Consider the following 15,752-nt stretch of genomic DNA (forward strand, 5'->3'; position numbering starts at 1 on the left):
CTCCCACTCCCTTCCTCTGGTAACCACAAGTCTGATCTCTTTTTCTATGAGTGTTTTTTTTTTCTTTTAAGAGTCCACATATTTAAGTGAGATCATACAATATTTGTCTTTCTCTGTCAGACTTATTTCCTTTAGCATAATGCCTTCAAGGTCCACCCATGTAGTTGCAAATGGTAGGATTTCCTCACTTTTTGTAGCTAAATAATATTCCATTGTATATATATACAACTTCTTTATCCATTCATTCATATGTGGACACTTAGGTTTCCTTGTCATGGCTATTGTAAATAATGCTGCTATGAACATGGAGGTGCAGATATCTTTGCGAGTTATCGTTTTCATTTCCTTTGGATATATTCCCAGAAATGAAACTGCTAGATCATGTAGTAGTTCTATTTTTAATTTTTTGAGGATCCTCCATTCTGGTTTTCCACAGTGGCTGTACTAATTTACAAATCCCACCAACAGTGCACAAGGGTTTCATATTCTCCACATCCACTCCAGCATTCGTTATCTCTTGCCTTTTTGATAATAGACGTTCTAACAGGTGTGGGGTGTTGTCTCATTGTTTTTGCACTTCCCTGATGACTAGTGATGCTGAACATCTTTTCACGTACCTGTCAGCCATTTGTATATCTTCTTTGGAAAAATGTCTATTCAGGTTCTTTGCCCATTTTTCAATTTTTTTTTTTTTTTTTTGCTATTGAGTTGTATGAGTTCTTCATATGTTTTGGATATTAACCCCTTATCAGATAAATGGTTTGCAAATATTTTTTCCCATTCTGTAGGTTGTCTTTTCACTGTGTTGATGGTTTCTTTTGCTGTACAGAAGCTTTTTAGTTTGATGTAGTCTCACTTGTTTATTTGTTTCTGATTTTTTTTTCTGTTTTGGTAAGAGTGCTTATTCCATGTTATATAACACTGTAGTTGGTAGGTATGCAGTAACCAAAACCTATCCTATATTGAAAAAAAGCTGTTGAAATGGACAAAAGTTTCACATCACTGCCCTGGTGTTTATTTCCTACCGTTCACAGTTTGCTTTCCTTTGGCCTAAGATCCACCCCTCTCCACTCCTCCCCACCTTTGGAGTTTTTTCACTTGTTTATTTCTGGTTTTGTTGCTTCTGCTTTAAGTGTCATATCCAAAAAATCATTACCAAGGCCATGTCAAAGAGCTTTATTCCTATGTTTTCTTCTAGGATTTTCATGGCTTCAGGACTTACATTTAAGTCTTTAATCCATTTCAAGTTAATTTTTGTGAGGGGTGTAAAATAGGGGTCAAGTTTCATAAAATGAGAATTTTTAACCTATCAAGTTATCATACTTTTTTTAAAAAAAACAATGCACAGTGCTAGGAAAGGTACATACTGATACTTTTATGCAGTGACAGTAGCAGTACTATTAATTCCCATAAACATTTTGGAAATCATTTTAACAGTAGCAAGTGTCTGATTTAAAGATATACAAGTTCCTCTTTTTCTCTTGGAAGACAGTTTAGCCTTAGATTCAAATATCCAGTCTAACACTTACTACTTGTCTAACCTTAATCAATAATAAAAACAGCTAATATTAATTAAGAGCCTACTATTTGCTGACATTGTAATCACTTTATTAAGTGTAATAAATGGTAATCCTAAGTAGTAACTTTCCTAGTGGTAGATTATATTATTAAACACTTTACCTGATTATAAAACTAAGACATAAGTAATTTGCCCAAAATCACATAATAATTGGTTGAACTACATCTGAACTCTGACATTTTTTTCTCCAGACCATTATGCTCTACCATTTCTAAACTTCAATATTTCACCAGAAAATAATATTTTACATTTTCTCCACTGAAATGTCTATTTCCTCTTAAAATATTTTTCCATCTGATGACTTTTCAAATTATAACGGTAATATTTGCTTCTTATAACAAGTAAAACAGTATCATAAAAACATGTGCAAAGAGAATCATCCCTTCCTTGAGCTCCCTCTCCTAACAGTGAAAACATGGTCTCTATTATCATTAATATACTTATTTGATCAATCCCCCTGTATGTAACCATCTCCCATCTCCACTACTACCCCGTCCCGCAACAAGGATGCTGCTTACCAGGCTTAGGCTTTGATTTCTGCTTCTCTCAGCACTCTGATCAGCTGAGCTTGCCTGTCTCCACCTCCGGACTACCTCCTCAACCTGCTCAGCCAGTGAAATCTCACTTTAGGCCAACCTAACCCCTGCCTTTTAGGTAGCCTACCTCTACCCAACCTAAATACTTTAGGTCTGAATTGTTCGGGAACCAGAAGGAGGGGTTAAGATGAAGGGAAAGGGGGAGGGTACTACAATAGGGAAACAGGGGTGGGGTTTGTGTGGAAGGAGGCAAGGTGTGAAAAAACAGTTAAAATGGCAGGCCTGAGACTGCTATCTTTAGAAAGGGCTGCTTCCAAGACTGGCCCTTACCTGCCTTCTGGGATTTCAGGAGGGTTCCCATCATTTCTGGATAAGAATGGCTCACTGTGCCCAAACTAATATTTGGAGCAAACAATGTACATTATGAATACCTACATTCCTTCTGGGAGTCTGAATTTTGGTACATGCTAAGCAGAAAGTGCCTAAGTGGCCAGTTCTCAATTAAAAACTCTAGGCACTGAGTCTCTAATGTGCTTCCCTGATAGACAGCTTCACCTAAGCTGTCACAATTCATTGCTAAAGAAATGAAGCTTATCTGTGTGACTCCACTGGGAGCTTGTGCCTGGTTTCCTTCACAAGTCACCCATGTGCCTTTCCCTCCACTGATTTTACCTTGTATACTTTTGCTGTAATAAATCATAGCCATGAGTAATTTGGTACAACTGTATGCTGCATACTGAGTCCTTCCAGAGAATACTCAAACCTGGGGGTGGTCTTGGGGACTCCCCCCACACAAAAGCATGGAAGTAGAAGGAAGAGGGGTAGGGAGAATATGGGAGAAAAGAGGGAGGGGAGAAAGTGAAGGAGAGAGGGTGAAGGGGAAAGGAGTGAAAGAGAAGAGATATGGGGGAAGGCAGAGGAAATTGGGGTAAGGAGGGTAAGGAAAAGAGCGAGTTCTTTTAACTTTTTGTTTTAACGTCTTAAGATGGCTTAAAAAAATTTATTATATCCTTTCATCTTCTTCAATGATGAAATACTTTCATTTTTATTTTTTTAGTCTATGACATTTTTTTGAATACAAGTTTCCCTGTTTCCCCTAAGCTGTAGAAATAGTTTTCCTTTCTCTCTAGATAATTTATAACTTCAATTTTCATTCCATCTTGGACTCAAGAGTTATCTGGAATGTAATTCCTAATTCTTTAAACATTGAATTAGAGGTGATGGTGATGTTCTCATTAATTAATTTACTTCCAATTTCTTTAGCTTATGATTAAAGAATATGACCTGTAAAGATGGCTACCTTTTTGAATTTGTTAAAGTTTTCTTGGTAGCCAAGTACATAAAAATTTTGGTAAATGTACCACTGACATATAAAAAACATGCACATTCTCTAAGAGATGTAAAGTTATATATGTCTATTAAATTTGGTGTGTTGTTTATCCATTTCCCCCATATGTATGTATTCTCTCTCTACTATATCAGGACCATTCTGGAAAAGAAACTAGTGTCAAATTTTCCTTACATTTTGCTTTATATATTTAACTGTTTGAATACATGTTTTATTACACCAATTCTTCATTAATTGTGCTTCAAATAATATCGTCTATTACAATGTTTGGTGTTTTTAACCAAAAATCTCACCTTAACTAATACTAACAGTGACTTCTGCATTTTGTTGACAATTGTCTAATATCTTTTTATCCTCTACTTTAATTTTTAATATTTAAGAATTTTGTAAACTATTTAAAAATATTTTAACTTGAGGTATTTCTGAGCAACAGCTTTTAGCTATATTTTATTTAAAAATTAATCTGATAATCTGTGCTTCTTAATGGGAGGAATCAGCCTGTTCACCTTTGGTATGACATCTGATACACTTGATATTATTTATTGTTTACTTAATGTCATAGTTCTATCTTTAACTTTTCATTTTGCTAGTTCAACGAAGTTGCTGTTCATTCCCTTTTGCTAATTTTGAAGCATGTCTAAAAAGATCTTTATCAGCCATGTTATATATTTCCAGCTTGTTTATTATTATATATTTAGATTTAACCATACACATACTACAAGGTTCATTGCTCTCCTCTGTTTCCTCTCCTCTTCATCATTTACGTACCCTGGGGCCTTGTTCAAATACATTTATTCATCAATTAATGTTGTTCCTTGGGTATTTTTTCTTGAAGGGGAAAGGGGTGAAATATTTCTAGGAATTTTAGCATATGCACAATATTGGACAGATTGGCTAAATTTGGATTCCTGACTTGCAGTCCTTTTTTATTAGTAGATATCATTCCAGATTGGCTAAATTTGGATTCCTGACTTGCAGTCCTTTTTTCTTATTAGTAGATATCATTCTAGGCTCTAGAACTGCTAAGATGTCTAATGTCAACCTGTTTTTCTTTTATGAATTAATTGTTTACCATTGGAAGCTTTTAATATTTTTTTTCTCCATTCCTAGATATATTTACTAGGGTATTTGTAATTTTATGTCTTTTTCATCAATCCTATTGTACTTCAGTGAACCTTTTTAGTCTGTGAATCTAGTCTCTGCTTGTTTGTTTTGTTCTCCCTCTGGAATTATTTTTGCCTCTGAGGTCTCCTGGATCTACTCTCTAAATCTCTTATCCTTTCTCTCATACTTTTTATACTTGCTTTGTGATTTGACATATTTCTTTCGTTTGATCATCCACTTCATTAGTCAATACTCAAAAGTAGCCACTCCAGTTTGAGGTAAAATAACTAGCACACTTTACCCATCTCCCTAGAAATACAACTATAAAATGTGAACAAAATGCATGGAATACCTATTTGAGGACTCCAAAAAGTAAATAACAGCAACTGGACTGGGGGAAACACCATATCCAACATACCACCAAAACAATGGCCAGTTTATTATTTTCTTCTCCTCTGCTACTTCCTGGCTGGAAACCTGGAAGTGAGCACTGTGGCACAGACAGAGAAAGTTCCAGGAGCAAAAAAGGGAACTCCAATACTCAAGGACATGTAGAAATCACCCATCTATATTTTTTCTCTCTTTTCTCCATTCTCTTGTGGCCCAGCCCCTAGGCAATCTGATAGCAACACCGGCAATGGCTGGAAATAGTGACCTGAGGGAGCCAAAACTCTGGGGGAAGGAATCTGTTTTCTCTGTTCATCAGAGCTCTGATCCCAAGAGAGTGGGTCCAATCACCACTGTTTTCTTCCTCTGTCTTCTCACTTACAGGCCCAGAACTGGGCCCAAACACATTAGTGTATGGTAGAACAGGGTAACTAGAGCCCAATGTTTCCGGCAGGAGGACCAAAAGGGAGAGTCCCAGTGATGAGAGGTACCAGAAAGATCACTGAGAGAAAGAAGCTCAGGAAGGCAACCTCATAAAGTTATTTATGAACTCCAGGACTCACCACTGAGCAGAGCATGCATGGAGCTGACCTTAAGTAGCATACAAAAGATTCTGAAAACTAAACTAACAAGAGTACCACTCAGGTAACAGACTACTGAGCGGCACACATTGGGGGCAGATTTGAAATGGCTTTGAAAACTGAATTGACATTAGAACCATGGCAAACATAACAAGGTAAAAACTTTCAGCCCGAACCTAACTTCGCCAATTGCTTCTTAAAACAAAAATATCAACATTCTTCATAGGACTGAAAAAAGACCCAGAGTTTCATGACATTTTAAAATGTCCAGGATACAATCCAAAATTACTCTGCACATGAAAAACCATGGACATTTCAACTTGTATGGGAAAAGACAGTCAACAGACACCAAAGCTGAGGTGACACAGATGATGGAATTATCTGACAAAGACTTCAAGGCAGCCATTAAAATATGCTTGAGCAAGCAATTGTGAACATAATTGAAACAAATGTTAAAAAAGGAAAGTCTCAGCAAAGAAACAGAAGATACAATTAAGAACCAAATGGAAATTTTAGAACTGAAAAATGTTAAATTATTTTTCATCAAAAATCTAATTTTCATTAAAAAACTATTTTTCTGATAGACTAAATTGCAGACTAGAGACGACAGAGGAAAAAGTCAGTGAACCTAAATACAGATCAATTGAAATTACACAATTTAACAACATAGGGAAAAAAGACTAAAAAAAAAAAAGAAGAAAGAAAAGAAAAGAAAAGAAAAGAACACAGCCTCAGGGACCTAAGTAACAATTATAAAAGGCCAAACGTCATCAGAGTCCCAGAAAGAAAGAAGAAAGTGGTATGTAAAAAATATTGGACAGAAATAATGGCTGAAAACATCCTAAGTTTGTGGAAAGATATAAATCTGCAAGTTCAAGAAGCAGAATAGACTCTACGATAAACCCAAAGAAATCCATGCTCAGACACATTATAATCAAACTGCAGAAAATTAAAAACAAAGAAAATTTCAAAGCAACCGGAGAGAATGACAAATTACCTATAGAGAAACAAGTGATTGAACTAACTGCAGATTCCTTTTCAGAAACCACAGAGCCATCCAGACTTGTTCTAAAAGAATTTCTAAACAAAGTTCTTCAGACAGAAGTGAAGTGATATAGGAAGGAAAGCTGGGATATCAGAAATGAAAAGAGAATACCAGAAATGACACATATCTAGGTAAATAGGCTATTCTTTCCTTTAAAATATGTTTGATGGTTGAAGACAAAAATTGTAACACTGTCCAATGGAGTTTACAATGTATGTAAATCTAATATATAAGGCAACAACACATATGGTGGAAGGTAAAGGGTGATAAAGTTTCAATATACCAAATAGAAGGAGTAAAATATTGATTCTAAGTAGAAAATGAAAAGTTAAGTAGGTGTTTTATATTTCCTAGAGCAATAACTAAAAAATACTATACAAAGAGATATAGTCAAAAACACAATAGATAAATTAAAACAGAATATTAAATAATGTTCAAATAACCCAAAAGAAAGCAGGAAAGGGTAAATAAAAATGTGAAGCAATCAGTACTTTCATTCATTGCTGGTAGGAAGGTAAGCTTTTAGAATACTGTTAGTTTCTTAAAAAGTGAAACATATACCTAGTCATTCCACTGCCAGGTAGTCACCCAAGAGAAATAAAAGCATATGCCCATACAAAGACTCGTGCATGAATCTTTAGAGCAACTTTATATGTACTAGTCCGAAAACAACTCAAATGCCCATCAAGAAATGAATGGATAACGAGTCATGGTATATCCACAAAATGGAAAACTCCTCAGCAATAAAAAAGAATGGATACATGCAACAGGATGGATAAATTTCAAAATAATTATTCTGAGTGAAAGAACGCTAAGAAAAAATAATTTCATTTATATAAAATTCTGAAATACACAAACTAATCAATAGTGACAGAAAGCAGATTGGTAGTTTCCTGGAGTAGAAAGAATGTGAAACAGGGAAAGAAGGGAGAAAGGTATTACAGAGTCTTGATGAAATTTTGGGGCTTATGGATGATTGTTATCTTGATTAGGGTGATGGTATCAAAAGTGTATATATATGTCAAAACTCATCAAATTGTATACTCTAATGTGCAGTTTAGTGTATATCATTGTACCTCAGTAGAGTTATAAAATAAAAAAGGAGGGTATGAATTATAAACATTGCATTTTAGTGTTCATGCCTTTGCCTGTAGTCAACGACAAGGAAGAAACTAGGGCAAATGACAGTAGACATCTTCTTTGAATAAAATAGGACTGTATGTTTGTTTAGTTAAGCTAAAATATCATTAAAGAGGGGAATCTTAAAAAAAAAAACTACCTTAAACACTTTAACTTAAATATACAAGTAGTCCTTATTTTGCATTGTCTGACACACACAAATTTCAGTTACCATGATTTAGTTAATACCAGACCATGACAACATGGTTGAAATCTCAGTTACCATGGTAAATTAACTGTGAGTAATAGCATAAAGCGCAGTGTTCAATACTTGCTTTTCAGTCCACAAGATACCATGAAAATAACATGTACATTAAAATTAGTGAGCACTTTGCATGACTTCTTTCAAAGTCTGCAGATGATCACTGTGCATTTGTTATTCAGTTCACACACAGCATTTAGTTTTGTTACCTCTGTGTCCCTGAGATAAACCCACAAGGAATTCCACAAAAATGGATAACTGAATGGGGGAATTGGCAAACATAATTAAAGTGCACGAAAGCAACACAAAGTGATGATACTGGAAGTGAAACTCAAATTGAATGCAAATGGAATTACAAAAGAAATAGCTCACTGTGGGAATGCTGACATTGCTGCCATCTTAGAAACTCTAGATATGCAGACTGAAGAGATCAATGAAGGTGAACTTATCCACATAAATGAGGTAAAGTGTTTGTGATGAAAAGGCTGAATATGTCCCTGAAGAAGTGATGCTGGCAGAAATCTTCACATTAAAAGAACTCTCAAGGACTTCCCTGGTGGTCCAGTGGTCAAGACTCTGCACTCCCAATGCAGGGGGCACAGGTTCGATCCCTGGTTGGGGAACTAAGATCCCGCAGGCCGCACCACATGGCAATCAATCAATCAATCAATCAATCAATGAATCACTAAATAAGAGAACTCTCAGAGATATTTCAAGCCATTGAGAATGTAAAGGATAAAATGTTGGAATCTGACACAAATTTAGAAAGGCGTGTGATAATTAGCCAAGGTAAAGAAAAGATGCTCAACTTGTAAGTGTACAATGAGAAGACAACCACTGCTCAAACTACTCTTGACAAGTTTTTTTTTTTAAACAAAGAAATATACTTTGGTTCTCATCATTTCTAATATTTTACATTACACAGATAACTGACAGTGACTTCTAGTGTTTCCAAAAAAATTTTAAAGGTCACAGAACAATTTGAATTTTCCTCATTAATTATTAAGATCACTTTGCATAGGTTTTAGCTTACACAATCAGTTTTATGGATGTGCACTACAATGTAAAGCAAAGACTGTCTGAATATTAGCTAATTTTTTGAAGAAGAATGAAATGTGCTGAACAGAGGGCCATATCATCTTTCTTCCATAAACCATACCCATATTATATATAGTCTATGATTTTCAGGGATTGTTAAAACTTGTTTTTTATTTATTAATTTATATATTTTAGTTGGGTGAAAATTTAAGACATATGCAAAGCAACCAAATATGGAATCTAAGACATATGCAAAGCAATTGAATGTGGAATCTTTTTCAAGCAATGGTTCTCAATTCTAGCTATACATTACAGTCAGCTAGGGCACTTTAAAAAATTCCAGTGTCCTCGACCAATTAGACTAGAATCTATGGGGTTGGAACTTTAGCATGAGTATTTTTTCCAAATACCCTATGTTATTTTAAATATTCTGGCAAAGTTGAGAAAGACTGTTTCATCTTTTTGCACTTTCCCCAAATCTTTTATAATAATTGTCTCAATCATGTCTCATTTTGTTTTAAGCCATTTGTTTGCACTGAGTATTTCAAAAGTGGTCCATTTAGTTTTGTAAGAATAGCAACTTTTGTATTCATACTTCATCAGCTACACTAAAGTGACATCATCAGAATAATAAATAAAACTAGCATTAATAGGGTTAGGGACAAATAATGACTTTTGATAAGCACACAAAGCAATTGGTGGGAGAGATGTGCATGGGATCACTAGAGTACAGGTTTGTAACCAGAAGTGTTAAGTATGCTTGGGGAATCAGTGTTTTACAGAGGAAATGAAATCTATTTACAGATGGATTAATCTGGCAATTTGGTTAGGAAACCTTCACTGTTTCGAATTTTTATTTCTTCTAATGAAGTAAGAGGTTTAGGTCACAGAATTCTGACTGTGCTAAAGAGCTATACTTAGTTGCTTCCACAGACCAAGGACTTTTTGGAATTAAAAGACAACAAGAAACCAAATTTTTCAGACCCTCAGTGGTGCACACGATTTACATTATTACTGATATGATAAGACCTCTGATCATATGAGGGAAAAAAGAATGCTGTTTCTTTTCAAAAAAGTACCGCTACTGTCACTGAAATTAAAGATAACGGACAACGTCACTCATTTTCCAAACTTTGCTGATCATTAGGGAAGAACTGCAGAACTACTTGGTGGAAACAAGCCACATAGTCAAAGCAGACTGACAAATTTAAGCAGACTGACAAATTTTGATACATACAAATTTTGCTTGAGTTCTTGCAGTTACTGGAATAAAAAACTCTGGATATGCCTGTATGCTTTTATTAGAGTGGATGACCTAGCTGAAAAGGAATTACTGTCAACTGTGCACTAACGGGGGTTGGAGGACAGTAGGAGATGCAACCCCAATCATGCTTAAAACTAACCAAAACATAGTAAAAAAATTAATACTTAGTTAAAACTGTATGTACTATCTAGAAACATATTTACCCATTCTAAAAGCATAATACTAAAATGTAAGGATAATACATCTTAGAACACAAAACATCATACAAATTGTGCCAAACCCTCTTCTAGGCAATGGGAATACAGGGTTTTAGAAGACAATATACCAGTAAAAAAATAAGTATATAATACAATTTCAGTGGCAATAAATTGAATGAAGAAAATAGAGCAGAATAATGGGATGGAGAACCATTGAGAGCAAAGGAGGGATTCGGGGGCAGCAACTGACACATTTGATGGCTCCCTCTTTAAACAGTCTTCCCTCAGCATCCATGATACCTCACCACCCTGGTTTTCCTTCAATCCCTCTGGTTACTCCTTTTCAGTTCGTCTGCAGTCTCATCTTCTGCCTAACTTTAAGTGTTGGTATTTTTCAGGTTTGTAATCACTGAACTGCTTCTCTCTTCTTACTCCACAAATAGTGCCTGGGTGATCTTATGTCCTCCTCACTTCACGTATCATCTTGCATTAAACATATCTAAATTTCTCCTGAGCATCAAACATATACTATATGCAACTGTGTCCTGCACCCTCCAAGTGAAATCTTCACAAGTTCCTTGAAAGCAATATGGGAAAAGTCAATATGAGCAAAATTAAAGTAAAACTTGCTCCCTCTTTGGGGAGAGATGTTACCATCATTCACCCTGACATACAAGGCACATAGCTGGGAATCATTGCAGACGCTTCCTTTTTCATCATTCATTATATCCAATTAATCTCCATGGCTGGTTGATTCTATTTCTTAGATTTTTTTCAAGTATCTTCACCCTCTTGGTCCCAACTGCCACGTCCCTGGCTCGGGCTTCCATCAACTCTCTCCTTGCAACAGTTACCTAACTTGGCTCCCAATCTTGCTCTCAATTTCAATCCATTCTCTAAGCAAATGACAAAATGCAACAGTTGTCACCTTATTCTCATCTTTTTACCTGTTAACCAAGCATACAAGGCTCTTCCCCATCTAGCCTCCCCTACTTCTTCAGCTTCATCTCTTGTCAATGGCCCTCTCTCCACAATTCTCTGCTCTAGTCATGCTAAACTTTGTTCAATTCCTGGCCTATGCTCCGCCTTTAACATATTGCTTGGCACATGGTAACAGCTCACTAAATACGTCGACTAAATGAAAGAACGAATTCTTGGAAGATAAGTTATTCCTTGGTAGTCGGGGAGAAGGAATAAAGTAAAATGAAAATATCCTCATTTAGATTTATAGCGCCCTCACTCGAGCCCGCGTGCGCACCCACCTGCCTACAGGTATATAAAAGCTATCCTATTTTCTCGAGCCACAGAACAGAAGAGAGAGTAAAGCCCAGTTGTGGTGGGAGGAAAGTGGTAATGAGGCGGCCAAGTGTGAGGCAAAGCTAACAAGACATTGGCCCAGATTTTAACCGGAATATTAGAGAAAAGAATAAGGTTTTCTTTACCTCCGTGTGGACTCCGCTCTCCGAAGGCGAAGAGGGTCGTCCAAACCCGCTTGTCGTGCCGACAAAAACCCTAGCATCCCGTCCCTTCACACCGGCTTGTGAACTGGACAGCGCCATGACAGAACACTGAGGCTGGGGTGTAGAGCGGAGTCTCCCATTGGTCAAGCATGATGCCACCCGGCCAATGGAGAGCGTCGTTACTTGAGGGTGTACGGAAGGAGGTGGGTGGGATTCCTCTGAGCCAGTGGGCGGGGTCAGCTGCCGGGGCGTTCTCGCTTTGGTCTCAGGGATCCCCGGCAGGTCACGCTGCGACCCGCGCTGGAGCTGGTGGGAAGGCATGGGTTGGTCTCAGAATTTGTTCCGTGTCTTGTGGAGAGCGCTGTCAAAGGAAGTGAAGGAGCAAGTGGGCACAGACCGGTTCGGGAACAAATACTACTATATCCCAGAGTACAAGAACTGGAGAGGTGAGATGAGAGCTAGGGCAGCGGTTGGGGGGTCGAAAAACGATGTGCTGCACTTGTAATCACCAGAGTAGACAACCCGAGTTCGTTCTCCCCACAGCCCTCTCTACTCTGGCCGCTGGCTTTCAGACGGGCTCTCGCTGAACGGCCCCGCGGGTGCCCGCCGTCCCTGTGCCGCAGCGCCCGTGTCCTGAGCCCGGCCGCGGCCGCGCTAGCGCTGTATCTCCCAGCGCCGAGAGCCTCGCCGGCGGAGGACCGCCCCCCTCCACCCCCCCCCCCCCAGTGTGGGTCCTTGAGGTCGGGCGACGTAGGTGGGGACAAGTCCACGGACGTCTTTTACCAAAGGGTCCCGGGAGGGGTAGGAAAGTGCCTTTCCTCCTCCCGTGACCCCCTTGCGACCAGGCTGGCGCGGGGTAATTGAAGAGGTGTATTTTGAGCCCCTCCGTTCTCCTCTTTCGTGGTGTTGACCTTTTTCAGTGGCTCCGGCGTTGGCCCCAGGCGTCACCTTCCTCAAGGCCAAAACTGTCAGAAGTAGGGCCATGCACGCTGACTGTGTGGAAAAGAGATCCCCGCAAGGCTCCGCGTTACCTTTCCCATGAGTTTGCACTCCCAAGACCCTGTTGCGCTGACTTGAAGATACAGGGCGCTAACCGTGTTTCTCTGTAGGAATCTTGCGAAGTCTTGATGTTTGGGGAGGTAGGGGCCGTTGCTGGTCTTTGAGATCACACCACGTGGCAGTCGTCGTAAACTCTTCTGTGTTGTTCCAGCGCCGCGATGCAAAAGATCTCAGGCTTTGGGGTCAGAAAGGCATGGGTTAGAATATCAACTTTGAGATCTAATAACTGAGGGATCACAGACAAAGTATTTGTCCTCCCCAGGTCTCAGTATCCTCACATGAAAGAGATGATAATAATAGCAATAATATTGAGAAACACTAAGACCTTTCAAAGTTGTGTTCCATTCATTTCCCATAACTCTTGAGGGCATTTCTTCCTCTTCGTAGAGGATATGTAAAGTGTATTCCTTGATTTATTACTCAAAATTGTTTTGCCTCGCCCTTTTCTGTAACTTATTTTAATATCTTAGACTTGTTTCCCTAATGAGCATTTAAACTCTATCAGGGCAGGAAATAAGTCTTAAAAAAAAAGTCCACAAAGAACCTAGAATGGTGGTGAAGTGTTTCTTGACAGAGGAAGCAGAGGGAAAATGTTTCTTTTCCATAAGTTGTCAGGTAACATTAAAAAAATACAAAAAACATCAGATTGACCTTTTTAAATTGAAGTATAATTTACATACAGTAACGTTCATCCTTTTTGGTGTATGGTTTTATGATTTTTGACAAATGCATACACATGTATCACCACAATCAAGATATAGAACAGTTCCATCACCCCCAAAAGTCCCTCCTACCCCTTAGTATTTCATTCCCTCACCCTGCCCTTGACAACCACTGATCTGTTTTACGTTCCTACAGTTTTGCCTTTTCCAGAACATCATGTATAATAAATGGAGCTATATTGAATACAAGATGCAGTCTTTTGAGTCTAGCTTATTTCACATGGCATAATGCAGTTGAGATTTATCCATGTATCAGTAGTTCACTTTTGTTACTAAGTAGTATTCCCTTCCATTATATGAGTTTACCACAGTTTATTTATCCGTTCACCAGCTGAAGGACATTTAGGTTGTTTCTACTGTTTTTGGTGATTGTGTGAAAAGCCTCTATAAACATTCCCATATAGGATTTTGTGTGAATATAATTTCTCTAGGGTGAACAGCTAGGAGTGGAATTGCTGAGTTGTGTGGTAAATGTATATATAACTAACTTCATAAGAAACTACCAAACTGTTTTCCAAACTGGTTGTACCATTTTGCATTCCTGCCAGCAACACATGAAAGTTCTAGTTTCACATTCTCACCAGCACTTGGTTTTGTCAGTTTTTTTGTTTTTATTTTTATTTTAGCCATTCTAATAGGTAGATAGTGTTATCTCATGGTTTTAATTTTCGTTTTCCTAATGACTGAGGATGTTGAGAATCTTTTCATGTGCTTATTTGCCATCCATGGATCTTTGGTGAAGTATCTGTTCAAATCTTTTGACCATTAAAAAGAAATTTGTATTAATTTCATTTCATTGAAAATACAGTATCGTTAAAGAATGACTTAAATTAACAGAATCATGTGTATTCTAAAATGGTATACTTTGTGAGTCACAGGTTATGTTTATCTTATAATTTTATTATTATAATACCAAATTGTTTTCCAAAGTGCTTATGCCAGTTTATGCTTCAATTAGCTTGATATTTTGAATCCATGTACTCTTGATTGTGAGAAAATCAGGCTTTTATCAATGATGTAGTAGAATCACTGTATGCTGCTGTCTAATGTCTCTGTGTGTCTCAGTTCTTAGATAATTGAGGGCTGTGGTACAGGTGTGTTATACAGTCTGTAAGTACCATTACACATTTCCTAAGGCTTCTACTATAAAGCAAGGGAAAATATTTTTAGTTTGTTTTCAAGCAAGTTTTCAAAAAATAAGCCATCTAACTTTTCTGTTTCCTTGATATGAAAGGTGGTTCTTTAGAGGTCTTGAGTTTTCTTTGAATTGCACAATTGAACACCATCAATGAAGAGTGTTTAAGAACCCTTTAGAGGAAATTAATTTTTCTTTTAATTCAGTTGATTACTGTGGGGCCAGTCATCAAAGAACTACTATATTTTCCACATAGGGTTTTATTTAATAATAGAAAATCTGTTGTTATGTAATTCAAAGTAAGTCTTGAGTATTGTCTAGTCAGCTGAATTTAAGTTTAGAACTGTGGAAATTTTAACTTTTTTAAAAAAAGCATATTGGCATTTCAGGATTAAAAGATTATGAGCATAGCATGTACTCGGCATTTTTAATAGCAAAGTGTTGATTAACATCTTTTTATTGAAAGCTTGCTTGCTCTATAGTAGATTATTTAGTAGAAGATTTCTCAAACTTGATCTAGAAAATTCCTTAGTTATTGCACCCTTCTTATTTGTAATTTCCCTGAGTTTTTATCCATACGATTCCATTTATCTCATGCTTCAAAAGGTAATTCTCTTCCTTTCTAAGATAAATTCTTGTATTTGTATACTTGATTCTGGCTGGAACCTCTTTGAACCTTGTTTTATTATTTTCACCTCCTTCTTTTGCACATTTATTAAACATCTGCACCCCTAAAAACTAACAAATTTGTGAACTGAAGAACTATTTTGAGTTATTATTTGCTAATTGACATTGTGAATGTCCGGATTTTGGGGGTGGGGTGAATATTATGCATAATATGCAAAAACACCTGCTTGGAGTATTGTGTTTGGTTCTGGACACCACAGTTTAGGAGAGATGCTTGAAAATCTAGTGT

The 15,752-nt window shown here is 37.2% G+C and overlaps 2 protein-coding genes across 3 annotated transcripts in view; one reads left to right on the top strand and one right to left on the bottom strand.

The window, feature by feature from the left end:
* Window positions 1–12,012, bottom strand: part of ERCC8 (ERCC excision repair 8, CSA ubiquitin ligase complex subunit) — a 64,259-nt gene extending 52,247 nt beyond the window's left edge. The window contains exon 1 of the mRNA XM_061189287.1: window positions 11,903–12,012. Coding sequence (XP_061045270.1) covers window positions 11,903–11,979 — 77 coding nt within the window. The 5' untranslated portion in view covers window positions 11,980–12,012. The remainder of the gene's footprint in view (window positions 1–11,902) is intronic.
* Window positions 12,013–12,159: 147 nt separating this feature from the next.
* The window catches only part of NDUFAF2 (NADH:ubiquinone oxidoreductase complex assembly factor 2), a 189,215-nt gene continuing 185,622 nt past the window's right edge, over window positions 12,160–15,752 (top strand). For both annotated transcript variants that reach the window (XM_061187822.1, XM_061187823.1), the window contains exon 1: window positions 12,160–12,366. In XM_061187822.1, coding sequence (XP_061043805.1) covers window positions 12,240–12,366 — 127 coding nt within the window. In that variant the 5' untranslated portion in view covers window positions 12,160–12,239. The remainder of the gene's footprint in view (window positions 12,367–15,752) is intronic.

This window comes from Eubalaena glacialis, chromosome 4, assembly GCF_028564815.1.
Source record: "Eubalaena glacialis isolate mEubGla1 chromosome 4, mEubGla1.1.hap2.+ XY, whole genome shotgun sequence".
NCBI classification, from domain to species: domain Eukaryota; kingdom Metazoa; phylum Chordata; class Mammalia; order Artiodactyla; family Balaenidae; genus Eubalaena; species Eubalaena glacialis.